Below are 15,422 nucleotides of genomic sequence, written 5' to 3' on the forward strand. Positions count from 1 at the left end.
TTTTTCTATCATTAAGGAATGTCAAGGACGAAAATACGGAACATCTTATAAATTCTGAGTGCAACTATAGAGCTCACTATCTCCGTGGTAAAACTTATGTTGTAAGTCTGTGAAATGCACTTGTTAAGATGCCTAATGCCGACAAGATTTGTATATACAGGTATGCTGTAGACATTGCTCCCGGGTGGATCCATACTTTACAGCGAAGCTGTTTATAGCTAGAGTTCCGCGGATTTTTCGTGTGCGTCGACAAATGCGCGTGTGCAAAAACTGAGTTCCCAAATTTGATGCAAGATCGCTTGATTGTGTGCCAAAACTTATACGTCTCATCATTTGGCTACGCATTTTCAGTAGATGAGTCATCAATAGGTACCATATTCAAGATCAGTAGACCCTCGGGTAGATGATGTCCTTTTTGGGGAGAGAGAGAGAGAGAGAAAGAGAGAGAGAGACGGGAAGACGGAAAGGCAGGGAGGTTAACCAGACTTAGTCCAGTTTGCTACCCTACACGTGGAGAGGAGAATGGGGAGTGAAAGAGAGAGAGAGAGAGAGAGAGAGAGAGAGAGAGAGAGAGAGAGAGAGAGAGAGAGAGAGAGAGAGAGAACTTAGGTGTAGGATGTCTGTAGTCGGGCACTCAAGTCTGCTGCCCTCAGGTAGCGAAAAAGCGCTCTAACTGTTTTCTGGGCTTTTGAACTGTGAGGCCATGCTCCCAAGATCTTCGCTTCCGTAAATGGCCTGTCATCCAGTCTATTTAAGGTACACTGGAGAGTCTCACGTTGATTATCGAAGCGAGAACAGTGGCACAGAAGGTGACTGATTGTCTCTTCACACTTGCAATTAGCGCACATTGGTGAATCCGCCATTCCAATACGATAGCTGTAGGAGTTGGTGAATGCTACTCCTACCCACAGCCGACACAGCAGTGTTGCGTCACGTCCTGGAAGGTTCGCTGGTAATGTAAGTTTCAGTGATGGGTCGAGGCTGTGTAAACGACACTTAGAGTTCTGTGGTGTATGCCAGCAACCTAACGTGATTGTACGAGCGAGACTGCGAAGCTCTCTTGCAGCGTCGACTCTGGATAAAGGTATAAGGAGTGTCGGTGAGCCAGCCTGGGCACGTCGGGCAGCGTCATTGGCGAGGTGATTACCAACGATGCCGCAATGTCCCGGCAGCCACTGAAATATGATATCATGTCCTCGTTCAGAAGCGCAATGACAGGTTTCGTTGATTTGTGACGCCAGCTGTTCATAATTGCCACGTCGTAAACTTCGCAAGCTCTGGAGGGCTGCTTTCGAGTCACAAAATATTGCCAATTTGTTGGGCGGTTCTTTTTCAATGTATTCGAGAGCAGCGCGAAGAGCGGCCGCTTCAGAACTTGCAGATGTCGTTACGTGTGAAGTCTTAAACTTGATGACGACCGATTGAGATGGTAGAACAACGGCGCCCGTAGAATTTTCCGTGTAAACATGAATTCGGTTAGCGTATGAACAATGCAGAAGTTCCAATATGATCTGCTTGAGAGCCGCGGTGGTCAGGCTAGCTTTCTTCACTATTGCTGGAACAGCAAGGTACACAGGAGGCTTTTTGAATCACCACATAGGGGATGGCGTTCTTGTTGCGGGTGAGTGCCTCAAAGATAAAGAGTGCCGGTTAGCTGCAATTGATCTGGAGAACTCTGCCTTGGGTGTATTCTCAGGGAAGCGAGCGAGATGGTGGTCAGGGGCTCTGGATATATGGGGAACATGCCCCCGGAGTGCGTCGATAGCTATATAGGTCATTATTGGGTGGTCTCTCGCAGCGGCAATTGTTGGCGCGGTTGAAGCATTTCGAGGTAGCCCCAGACATGTTCGAAGGGCTTGGCCTTGAATGCTCTGTAGGACATGGATGTTAGTTTTGTTAGCATTGGACAGCACTGGTGTGCTGTATCGCAAGTATCCTAGGAAGAGCGTCCTGTATAGTTGAAGCATAGATGCCACGGATGTGCCCCACGATTTACCGACAAGAAACCTTACTATATGGGAGATAGAAGTAAGCATCTTCTTCAAGTATTATATGTGGGGGCTCCATGAAAGGTCTCTGTCTATAATAACGCCTAGGAATCGGTGAGTTTTGCGTAGAAAATTGGTTGGTGGTCAATAGAAATGGGGTACCAGGCCATGGGCTTGTGGGTAAAAGCGACTAAGGCGCACGTCTCGGTCGAAATGCTGAGGCCTTGCGCACGCAGGTACGATGATATTAGGGTCACTGCTTTTTGGAGCCGTGCACGCACCTGGAGACGTGTAACTGCCGAGGCCCATATGCATATGCCATCAGAATATATGGAAAGGTTTACTGTATGTGGTAGAACGTCGGCAAGTCCAAGGATTGCAAGGTTGAACAAAGTGGGGCTAAGAACCCCACCCTGAGGGACGCCACGGCAAGTGTAATGGTCAGCAGTTCGGCCATCTGCACTGTACACAAAGAAGGATCTTTTGAATAGATAGCTCCGAATCCACCGAAACAGGCATCCACCAATTCCATTATTTTCCAGGGCATCAAGGATGGCTTCATGCGTTACATTATCATAGGCGCTTTTCACGTCGAGGAATAGTGCAACCGATATACGCTTGTGGTGTTTTTCTTGCTGTACAGACGTGACTAGGTCGATGACGTTGTCAATAGAGGAACGGCCTCTTCTAAACGCAGCCATGGCCTCGGGGTATACGTTGTGGCGCTCAAGATACCATTCTAGGCGGGTGAGAATCATTCTTTCCATGACCTTCCCAACACAGCTGGACAGCGCAATGGGTCGGTAGGACGCTAGGTCAAGTGGCGACTTTCCAGGCTTCAGGAGTGGTATCAAGCGGATGGAGTTCCACCGCTCAGGAACGATGCCATCATTCCATGACTGCTTATAACATTCCAGAAGTCTGCTTCGGCCATCTTCACCTAGGTGGCATAAAGCGGCGTAGGTGATGCCGTCTGGTCCTGGCGACGATGAGCGCCTGCATGTGGCCAGAGCAGCGTCCAATTCCTCAAGTGAGAAGGACACATTCAATTCTGGGAAGCGTGTCGCAGGAACCTCACCCAGAATTTCGCTATTGATGGTGACCACACTGCCCGCAATCTTCACACAGAAATCTTCGGCTATATCGACCTGTGAGCGGCCTTGATGGAGGGCTAGGGCTGAGAATGGGTGTCGTTGCTGTGGAGACCAGCCAAGGCCGCGCACCGTCCTCCATATGATAGACAGTGGCTTGCGGGGGTCAAGTGATTCGCAGAACGTCTTCCACCATTGTTCCTCCAGCCTGTCCTTTTTTTTTGGGGGGGGGGGGGGGCTCGCATACGGGGATAAGAGCCACTGCTTAATTGGGTATGAGCCATTCAGTGCCTTACGTGAGAGGCAAATTTCTCGTTGTGTAGGTATAGAGCTGCTTGCGAATTTAACAACATAGGTAATACCAGAATGTGTGTGCGGTCGTATCGTCACGATTACCACGGGTAAGGACAATAAATGTGCCATTATCTTTGTTCAGAATTCTGTGTCGCCTCTGTGTAGTGTGCCAAACAGCTTGGCTGGTCATGCACCTTCACAGAGTGGAATGGCTCACGATTTTATCAATAAGACTTCACCATATTCCTCGTCCTGAGGAAAGGAACGATTTCACGCAATCTGCGCAGCAAGGGGCCATATTTGTCTGGTTCATATAGTGTGATATTTAAATGCTTACAGATTTGAGATGTATTGTTTTGGTGCCAATGTACAAGGCTGCAAAATTTGCGCCCATAAATTAATACAGGCGCCCATAATTAAACAGGCGCAAATGAAGGCCACATACATCCATGAAATTGCGTCTTCCTATTTCTAACGGCTGCAAAGATCTCACAGGCACGCTTTCCTCACAGAACATATGTGAAAGCCCTGAAAAGCTGGAGCAGCGTTCGTGGTGAAAAATAAAAGAGAGAGAGAAAAGAAGGCTTGTGACTTGAACACATAGAGCCCATAAGAACTGTCTTGAAGCGCGAAGCAGTTAAAGGACTCGTAGAACTTAATGATATTTCCGTTCGCCCCCGACTGCAGTGTTGAAGAATTTACAACGCATTGTCGCTTTTCATTTTTAAGCGATTACTACAATCATTGCCGATATATGTTATATATTAAAGGTAATTACGTTTTGAGGAGTCCCGAGAGCACTTAAACGGTTCTAACTGTATTACGTAAGCATATATTGTTCAAAGATCATGTGTAACTACTTGTTAGTTGTACACAAAGTTTACCCATATATCTGCACTTACGCCTATCAAGAACCAGTAATCAATACTCATTTACTCAGGTCGCATGTGCCTAGAGAGCAGTTGTATACTAGTGAAAATAAAGACGTGTTAATCAATAATAGAACCACAGCCATCGACTGTTCCTAAAGACATGTTCGCGTTGTAAACGTTGATCACTTTGCACATTGTTGTTATCACACTTCAATTTTCACTGCTTTCCCTAGCTGTCGAGATCGATCGTTATCTTGCTCCTTCCATTTAATTTCATCCAGTTGTGGCCTGCTTTTTAAGCCAAGAATGCCTTTTCGTGAATATGAATATATTGTAACCATTTAACAAATACACTGTTTCGTCAAGTGATTTCTTTTTGCCTATATAAACTGAGTGCTGGTATTTAATATATTGATGACACGTATCCCCGCCACCTTCTTTGCTGCTGCTGCCTACAGAGACGATACCCCAAACCTATGGATTCGAAACAACGGCTTGCTCTAAACTCGCGAGCCATTTAAAAAAGAAGTTACGGGCAACTGCATGCTACAGCGACAGCACGCCTTCTGGCCTACTCCTCGAAAGTATGTTCTTAAAGGGCCCCTCACCAGGTCTTGCCATTTCCAACTTATAGTACAATGCTTATACAATGCGCGCTAACGATGGCGCCTGCGTAGTATTACACTGCTACGCACCGCGAAGAGAGACGAAATTTCAAGCCAAACGCCCTGCGTCCTTCTACTCGCGGACGCCGCGATCCCAGCCGGAGAGTCGACGCCAGTCGCGCAAGTGCGCCTGCGCAGTTCGTCGTGCTGTGACGTCACTCACAGTTGCACGTGACTGATAACTATTCGAGGCAGCAGCAGTCATTGGTTCTGTCGCTTCAATGGAATACATAGTGTTTTGAGAAATGATGAAACCTATAGAAGCCGACTCTCCGCGCGTCTTTGTTCTACTTCGTGCTGTAGCAAGACAGATGTAAACTTACGTTTCGTCAGTTTGTTCTCATGTCGTCCAGTGGCATGCGTACAGAGCGAAACTACATTATCTACCCTGTTCCAGCCCACGATCGTGCTCTGTGATCCGCTTGCCTCTGCCTCAGTGTTCGTGTAGCACTGACTTATACTGCGTATACCTGTATAGTGAGGTGTTCTCGTGCATTCTCGTGCAGAGTGCGCAATATCGTTTGCTGCGCGAAACGAGATAAACGCAACGGCTCGCGCGCGATAACGTCACCTGCAGTGCGCAATAAAGCAAGAAAAAAAAAGTGAGAGAAAAAGAAAATGAACGTGTGGCCCGTGGCGTATGCGTCACGCGATCATCCAGCTCTGGTATGGGAGAATGCAGGAAAGGAATTTCTCTAGCAGAGGCTAGCTAGACGGGGGCCAGTGGAGAGGGTGTCTATGTTGCAAGTGACTCTCGCCATCTGAACTCATGGGTTCGTGGCACTGAAATATTTCTATCTCGGATAATAAAGAATAAATTTGAAACATTATTGCGATAGAACACTCCCTAGAGGCACCGTACTAACTTCCAGCGCATAACCAAAACTTTCCATGTGGTTTGGTGAGGGGCCCTTTAAAGAAGCGTCTGGTCTTCTCAACGATCGTGATTTCGGATCGTCTGCTCGCCTCTACAAGCGACCAGACGATACGAGTCGTATACAGTTTTCTGCTCGCGAAACCACCCGCTGCCAGCGCAGCGTAAGCGCCACGCCCACGGCTAAATTGAGCTTCAAACCGGAGCGCTTGGGAGCCCACGACTAAGTTTCCAGTTAGCCGAAGAGAAAAAGCGAGGCGGTCGCTTTTGAGTTTCCCGAACGGCATTCGAAACCGGAGCCCGCGCATAAGCTTTCGCACGTGCGCAAGTACGTACATCTTTTTCCAGGTCGAAATCGAATTAGGAAACTTCAGCGGTACCTGTCCGACGAATCAGATTGCCGAGATAAGCTTCCTTTCGCCGCCATGCGTAACTTGTCGGAAACGTGCTTCCGAAGAACAGCAGCACGATAATTAGCCTCAGTCACGTGACCGAAACAACGCAGGGGCGTTCCCGATCGTGTTTGCGGGAAACGTCGCTCCGTATATTTCGTCTCCCCCTCCCCCCCTTTTTTTTATGTGTGCGTCCGAGTTGTTTTCGGATCGAGAGGACTGAAAGTTTGCGGTTGGAAAATCGATATTATTGGCGATGGATATCAAACATGGGAGCGAAACTCATCACCGGGGCGTTTACGCCGGGAACGGAACGAGGAATCACGCCAGCGCTCAAATCACTGAGAGGGCCCGACGAGGACAGCTGCGTTCGCATTATGACCGAGAAAGGTGGTTCACTTTTGGTGGAACCAAATGAAATTATGATGTTGAAGCTGAAAAGTATGTTGAATGCATTGGCGCAATCGGCTGATTAGTTATACCATCTCAACGTTGGTTAACGATAGAAAAGCGCTTTATTAAACGAGGCGCTGTAAAGTGAGAGGCATGGTAGAAAGTTAAGCCGATTGCTTGATTGATTGATGGGTTGGTGAGTTGAGTGACTGGACCTGCTGATCGATTGATTGTCTGTGGCTCTTAATATGCAAATCAGCACGTTGGCTAAACGACGCCGTAGTGGAGAGCCTCGGTTCGATTGGCCACTTGGGGTGATTTCTTAGCGGGCGCCCGGAACTCAGCCTGAAAGTATTATTATTATTATTATTATTATTATTATTATTATTATTATTATTATTATTATTATTATTATTATTATTATTATTATTATTATTATTATTATTATTATTATTATTCCACCTACATTGGAATGTGAGCAGCGCGACTCGGAATGGGAAATATTCGAAATGTCGGGCGCAATATAGTGGCGTTTCTGAAAGCACCAACCCCCATGTATGTGTATAAACGTACGGCACAAAGAAGGAAACTGCTCGCTGCGTTGCCAGAGCTTTGCTCCTGGTGTAGATGATAGCTGCATTGATTATACATTCCCGCCATCAGGCTAATCATGCTAACAGAGTCCCCATTCGTCACTTTTATATGCCTTGAAGATGATAATGGATAAACAACAACACTTATTGTGACGACGTTACGGAACCGAGCTCCGTGAGAAACAAACACGATAAACCATCATTGCAACAAAAACGTTTGTATAGGAAATAGAGTTCGTTGTAAGCGGTACATCGTTAGCAACGGAGATGCTCTAAACAATTTAGACCAGCTCAGAAAGTGCAATTTAACACCATCGAGACTCATAAAACCTGATATTACGGACAAATGAAAAGCGAACAAGTTAGGGATAACTATTGAACTGATTGCTTCGTTTCCGCTTTAAAGAATACGCGTAATACCGCATGACTGTGGCATGTTCGAGTGGTTAGAGGCCTACACCATTACTGCATCGGTAACAGAATACTGGCAGTACGACATATAGCACTGCGGCGTTGTTGTTCCTAAGAGGATCGAGTTCCAGTTTGCCGCTCGCGTTTGACTTGTCATTCATAATACATTGACACAAAGCTGCACCCGATAGCGGTAATACCGGGCCAGTAAATGCCATTCCCACGTCATGACGCATATCAACACGTGCTTCGTCTGTCAGTTATAATAGCGCAATGGAACTGCTGTCCCAGGACGAATCATATCAACGTAAAGATGGCTTCTTACAGCACATGTCGCACTTAGTGTGGACTGTGGTATATATCATTCGTACGCGTTGATATTTCATTGGAAGCGACCGCCATAGTATATAGCAAACTGTTAGATATCTGAAATGTTTTAATTGTCTCCTAATTATCATCCATCATTCATTTAAGAATTACACGTTGTTGAGAAGCCGGCAAAATATTGTGCTTGTTGCCAGAATTCGCAATCTTATTCAGTCGATTGATCAATCAATCAATCAATCAATCAATCAATCAATCAATCAATCAATCAATCAATCAATCAATCAATCAATCAATCAAATTCAGAGGAACTGCCAACTCCTAGTGCAGTGCGCAGCTCAGCGCTGTTTGCCTGTAGATACTGACACTAACAAAACAAATGGTAGCCGCTTATGCTGCACCAGACTGTCTCATGCGATTGTGCTGCTTCGTCTTTCGTATCAAGCGAAGCCTAGAGCAGCTCAAGTTCGAATAATCCGGTGTAAATAGCACGCATCGCGTGCGCGACCTCGTAGAACATCGAATAGTGCGATACTTCAAGAAAGTTATAAACAGGGTTTCATAACCCGTGCAAAGCAAATAAAGCAATATTGTAACGATGATTTACACACTGATAATGATTTCTGTTTTTAATCCATACAGTGCTGTTCCCTTGTGCGTGCCATTAAAAAAATGATATGACCGATGAGCATTATCATTCTGCTGTTAGGTATCGCCGGCACCGTTCTATAAGTGATGGCTTGTCTACCACAGTGCATTGAAATTCATGATATTGCAAAACAAAAACACTATAGGGTGTGTTTAGCAAACGTTCAATCAACGAAGATGGAACAGGCGTTCTTCACGCTTGCCGCACCATGCAACTAAAGTTTCTCACTTTAATCGTAGGCAAGAAAAGTGATATTAAACTTTTTATTGCCTCGTCTGTCTCACTCCGCATAAATAGTGCACAGTATTTATTTTCCACTCAACATGTACCCAACCAAACACATCTTGATATGATCAAAATATGCATATGTATTCCAAGTTGCTACACCTGAAATGCTGAGCACTCAATCGGGCTTGACATACAAAGGTACAAAGCCAACGCATGCTTTGATATTTGTAATAAAATTTTACCAGAATTTATAACATATGGAAGCGTTCAATTAGAGGTGATGGATGCCACATGAAAAGCCCGCTCAAAAAATAAAAAAAATAAAAAAAAATAGAATACCCGTGGCTAGCAGACGACGAAGGACGCTTGTCGTCTGCAAGCGAGGACAGCAGGTGTGAGAAAACAGAAAAAGAAACATTTGTTGGCCGGCGCGAGTTGGGCACGCTGTCATCAGCTCCGTAATTATCTGCTGCAAGCCGTCTGCTTAGCACTGACACCCCTATATTACATAAGGTGGTTTCTTCAGGCGTGCTTATTATTCCTTTTTCGCAGAGAACTGGACTACGGCTTCAAGTTCTTCACATTTTTTGTTGTTTGTAAGGCGTAATTTGTCGTCTTTGTAATTTTTCTTCGCAACACTACGCCAGTGTTTTCTCCAGGTAGCCCCTTTCTACGTAATGATGCTCAGGAATGTGTCATCTGCCATAGTCGACTGTCGCTCTCGCCTCCTTGCATGGTGGTTCTTTTTGTTTCGAGCGATGACGTGCCTGCCTCGTACTGCACGTGAAGACTCAATTTCGAAACTGTCCTCAGCTCGAAGGCAGAGTAGACGGGACACTTGAGTGACGGACACTGACGCCTCTCTGTCCCAAGACGGGTTGCAGAGCGTCTGCGATTATTTTCTCATGATATGGGAGAACGGGGTTGTCAAGAAGGGTGGACGGCGTTTCTTGGTGCGTGCTGGCAACCACGAAACGTGAAGAGTTAAAATGGGGGAATAATATTTTAAATATTATTGTCATTTTGAGCCAGGTGTGCTAATGATAGCGAAATTCTTCTACTTGTTATTTTCCTTTCTGCATGCGAAAAATCGTTGTAACGCCAGGCGTTTAGAAATACTGTTATTTATGCTTACAGATGACACTCTTGCGACATGTTATTCTTACGCGCCAACGCATAAAGCTGTAACTTGTGGCTCTTTGGATCATGTGACCTCATTCGGATCGTGTGACCTGAATAGGACATTGTGTTCTGACAGGTTGACATAATTGAGCTGATGTGACTCCAATAACATTACCGTTGTTCTTGCTTGAGTATTAGATATGAGGCGAGCAGAGAGACAGCAGTGCCTGAGCGGGCACTGATGGCTTGAAGGGTTGCATCCGAAATCGATGGGTGATCATGAAGCTAAGCTTCGTTTCACATTTGTGAAGCCACAGACGCACATGCGAAAGCTGCAAAGGAGGGTTTATGCATTTGTACACATCTATGCATTTAAAGGGTGAAATAATTTGTTTAGTGCCTGGTAATTCATTAGTGAACTCCGTCAAAAATCTACTATAACGGTAAAAAGCAGCCATTTCTGTCGACATAACAATTGCTGTGTTGTGGAGAAACTATATTAAAATAGTTAATGAAGGAGTGATTGTGTAACTACTGGTCACCATTATGGCCACAAATTGGGCAGCACTTGGTGGCTTATCAAAAACTTCTTTGTTAACAAGAAACTCATTTGCAGCGAACCTTCGGGTCGGTCGTCACTTCAAGACGCTCGCAATTCGCGAAAACAACTTGGAAAGACACGGCCAACGGTTTCACTCTAGATCACTGACTAGTTGCACATATTGTAATACGGAAAACTGAAAAGCAACAATATTTCAATGAGATTTGGTTCGTATACTTGTTCATTGCGACGAGTGATTTCAGCTCGGGTCATGAAAGCTTCGTAGGAACGCTCTCGGCTAAGTTCTTTCTACGAGACGATGAAGGAACGCTCGAGTAGCCAGTCTAACTCATTCTCAATTTGTGGACGTTTGTTCTCGTAAAAGATTGTCGTCTTTGGTATTGGCTCTTCCAGGTCACATTCCGTTCACGCCCTATGTCGTGTCTTCTATAGTGAAATTTACACAAATAGAATAACAATCCTAGCAGGAGGCAAGGTGAAATGCTTTCCCCAATCAAAGGCAGAGTTGGGTCAGGCAAAGTTAATGTTTAGTTGGAATTTTCTTAGCAGAAAAGCGCAATATTCCGCCATGCAAGTTTGTACGCATTCGCTGAAACAGCAGCTAGCTCTTAGAGGCAACTTCTCGATAACAGCTGCTTCCATGCGATGCACACAACGTCTCCTCCGTCCTCGACAACGTTGCCAACTATGAGCTCCGAAATACGCGCAGAGATGCCACCTCTCTCAAAGTCTGCGTTGTGCGCGAAACCCCCGCATAAACCGCCAAACATGAAGTTGCGCGCTAGCTCGGTAGCGAGGACATCCTGCTCGCAGGTGCTGTCTTAGGAGCCAAGCAGGAGACACCCAAGACACCACGATGGCAATACAACTGTATTAATCACCACGATGAATCTGTATCAACCAGTCAAAATTTTACCTCTGCTCTAAAGTGCATGGTTCTGCATGCATTAGCCACATGCGGTGGCGTGTGGCCAAGTTCTACATTTAAAGCGATTGCTTCGCTCATACTTACGCCATCACTTATATTCAGTTAAATTGCTTCGTAACACCCGTGTCTTTTCAAATGGTTCGCTAAGTGCTGTGCTTAGTACTTCTGTACTCACCCAACCACGCTTCTTTATGCTGCCCCCGTTCTACTGACGCCGGCGTCTGGCTCCGCCTGCTCTGGTCACATGACTCATGGTCACATGGCTCATGGTCACATGGTCACATGGTCGCCCGGGGCTCTGGTCACATGGCTGCTTCGGGGCTCCGACGCTGGCAGCGTTGTTGGCTGCTATTTATACGGTTGATGTTTAATACCTAGCACGCCACCGCGCAGGAACCATCGTGGAACTCCCCTGCACAGTTTCACTCTAAATGAGAACTTAGCGAAAGGCAAAAAAAATATTAATACTGGTTTACAAGGGAGTGGAAATAGACTATCGGATTGTATGGAAGAAGAATGCATCAGCGCTTCTTTGGTCTCTTCGAAAGACTACGTGGCTACGCAGTGCACTCCGACATATGCGTACACACGTCCGAGCGCTAACACTAGTCATGGTATTTACCAACAGAGCTCAGAAGTAACTATTCTAGGCAGCATATACCTCAGAACATTCAGCGGGAACCTGACGCTTGTCCTTTGGCAGTCACCGCCCGATGGTGGCAACTGAATTTCGCACGTTGACAATATCGCCTGTGCTGTACTGCGTAATAACAACGACGAATAGCGTGACACACGGGGGGTGAATTAGAATGCATGTAACCCACGCTCAGAACAAACCAGCGTTTATTCCAACAAACACGTATATATATATATATATATATATATATATATATACATATATATATATATATATATATATATATATATATATATATATATATATATATATATATATATATATATATATATATATATATATATATATGCACATATTAAACACTTGCGTCGAAAACATATAAAGATAAGCAGCCAAGTAATTAATTTCTAACCTGTGCAGCATCACCCAGGCTTTCGCTCAACATCTATCATCGTATTGAAGAGAGGTACGCCGATCTCTGACGTAACCTGATCTTTCTGCTTTGGCACCATCTTCGTCCCCGACCACTACATTTGCGCTCTATCCGGCTATTCTTCTTTAACACTGCGATTAGCGTTCCTTGGGTGATCAATCACTTTTCAGGGGTGGACTGTCTAGCTATAAAGATTCCGGTATTCCGGTATTCGGGTAAACGCAAGTGGGCTGGGCGTTTTACCGGATGAGCGGAGGCGCAATTAACGTGTACGGCTTGCACGGTGCAGCCACCTGGTAGCACAGAGCTCGAGCAAACAAACACAGAGGTAATAATGCATTAATCAAGTGTGCTCTACTTCGCTGCCGGCGTAAATTTCCGACAGTGGCATAACGTTGCTGCCGAAAATTTGCACCAACAGCAAAGTGAAATATACTTGGTTACAAAAATGCGGGGACGTTTAATGGTGAACTGCAGGCTGGTCGCAGAATTGTGTTATCAAAACTGGGCTAAACTGCGACTCTGTGTAATCAGACTCGTCCTTGATGGCTCGATCCTCACACCAGTACATATGATATGCGATAAGGATTTTAAAGAGTCACTAAGGAGGAAAATAATTTGAGCTGCATTACCCTTCGACAATACCCGAAAAGCCACCCCCATCGTGAGAAGAGAGAGGCTAGAGAAGTCTCAAAAAGAGCAAAAATAAAAGACTGCTTGCGACGCCACGTTTATGTTGGACCAACCCGCAGTAACTTCATTGATTTTGACGGCGCATGCCTGCTCGGGATTGTAGTTGAGCTTTTATCGGTAAAAAATGTAATACAGTATATTTGAAGCGAATGAAGCACTGAAACTACCAAACTTTAGAAACTTTAGGTAGGCACAGGGGGCGCAAATACGAACGGAAGGCTTTCAAATGTATGACTTTAATCTGACGTACCGGCGCGGGGTTACAGCGCGAAATTACGAAACAGGAACTTCAACCTCCCTTTTCTCTTCAAGTAATCACTGCGAGATCAATCTTTCTACGAAAAACGAATATAAAGTTTTGAAATAGTAGTTTATTGGTGTAGCTCTTTCTATTTAAAGTCAATTCAACTTGATCTCTAATTAGAACCGCTCTTGAAGGCACTGCAATCAAAGGAATGTGCAATCAAAGGTACGCAATCAAAGGAATCGTATCGCAGTCGCACAGGAGCTATGAAGTGCGCGAATTTCGCACTTGGGGTCTTTCTCCGAAACTAGCATCGATATGCCGCCCATTGTACGTAACGGAGGTCTCTTACAGAAGTGAGGCACGCCATTGACAACTAGCGACACGTTAACAGCGCCCCCTTGAATATCGGTCGTATGGTTTACATTAATAGGCTGGCTAATTTTTGTGCATATCACTGTGGATCAATCGCAATATGCCGACAGTCTGTATCGTCTGTCTTCCGTTGCAGACGCCGCAGAGTCAGACAAAGATGGCGGCAGCAGCAACGGCGGCAGCGGCAAGCGGCGGCGGACGAGGACCAACTTCAACGGCTGGCAGCTGGAGGAGCTCGAAAAGGCGTTCGAGGCCAGTCACTACCCGGACGTCTTCATGAGGGAGGCCCTCGCCATGCGGCTAGACCTCATCGAATCACGCGTACAGGTCAGTGACGTCATTGTCGGCGCAGTGCTGCCCAGTGTATGTAGTCGGTTTTTCAGCTTCGTCCGAGACCAACTCCATCTTTCTCACGGTGATGTCACATAGAGATACGGGGCACTTGCATCGCCGTAGCGCGTATTTGCGACGAATGCACCTTAGGAGTGTGTTCGTCGTGCTTTCAGATTGAAGTGGTGTCTGTCGGTAATTAAAGCACCGCTTTGGACAATGTTGCTTAGAAAGTCCCAACTGTCGTTTCTGGTGTGGGAGATTTGTAATCAATCAACGATCGCTAGAGTGTCCATGCAAGAGTCGGTGTGAGGAAGATGAAGAAAAATAAAACTGGCATATTTTTGAAATAGAAACCAGAAACAAAAAGAAGAAAAGCTGAAGTTAGGACAAGAACACCGGGATTTTCTTATCAAAGTACGCGACGTTGAAGTTGTGCATACAAAATCATTGCAACGAGTTCCAAGGCAGGCATCGTCCTCGCGACCATCAGAATCCAGTTGAGAGAGACGTGTCTGGCATGTCTCGCGGTTTTCACGTGCCAGACACGTTTAATCTCGGTAAGCATTCTGCCTGTCTAGCAGAATGCTCAACTGTCGCGTTTTCGGACGACGCAATAACATGGTCCCGCATTTATTCGTTTTTTTCCCTCCCCAGTACGCCAACGTCCGATAAAAAGTAACCCCACCACCTAATCACCACCTTCGTTGCTATAGAAAACTGCGTGATATCTTCTACAGGTGCCGAAGCGGACGATGCCAGCCGTCTTTTCCGTTGTCTGCTCACGATGCACGACGCCTTCTGTCAGCCATGAAATCCCGGACGTGTTTCTTTACCATGGGCCGCCATGCTGAAGCCCGCTTTCTTGGAGAAGCTCTTTAACCCTCACATCACTCAGGGACCATGGCTTTCTTTGTTTTACTCGCCCCGCTGGACTGATAGATAAACGCGTCTGTTCATGCCTTCTGCAAAACTCTATGAGGTGCCGGCAGACGTTCTATTGAGACATTTCCTCAACGCTCTCGCCTGCTCGCGTGCGAGCTCGCACAGAAGAGATCAGAGGAAGGAACCGCGAGCTGCCCTTTGTTTTCCTCCGCCCACCTTAAACACCGGGTAGCATCGCCGCAAGTCCTGCTTTCTTGAACGCCGTCTTGGCCGGCACTAAAGACGGGCACGTTTCGTCAGCGCCATCTACTAGAAGCTCGGCGAGAAATTTCTGGTGCGGGGCGCGGGAGCAGACGGCTCTTTTCGCGCATTCGCGCGCGACGCTCATCGTGACGCGTGCGCGGGTGTTGCAGACGTCGTTCGTGACGTGTTGGAAAGA

At 46.1% G+C, this 15,422-nt stretch overlaps 1 protein-coding gene across 1 annotated transcript in view; it reads left to right on the forward strand.

The window, feature by feature from the left end:
• The window catches only part of LOC142590379 (uncharacterized), a 223,275-nt gene that overhangs the window by 111,430 nt on the left and 96,423 nt on the right, over positions 1-15,422 (forward strand). Inside the window, exon 3 of the mRNA XM_075702469.1 lies at positions 13,905-14,095. Within this exon, the coding sequence (XP_075558584.1) occupies positions 13,905-14,095 (191 nt within the window). The remainder of the gene's footprint in view (positions 1-13,904; positions 14,096-15,422) is intronic.

Source organism: Dermacentor variabilis, chromosome 8, assembly GCF_050947875.1.
Source record: "Dermacentor variabilis isolate Ectoservices chromosome 8, ASM5094787v1, whole genome shotgun sequence".
NCBI classification, from domain to species: domain Eukaryota; kingdom Metazoa; phylum Arthropoda; class Arachnida; order Ixodida; family Ixodidae; genus Dermacentor; species Dermacentor variabilis.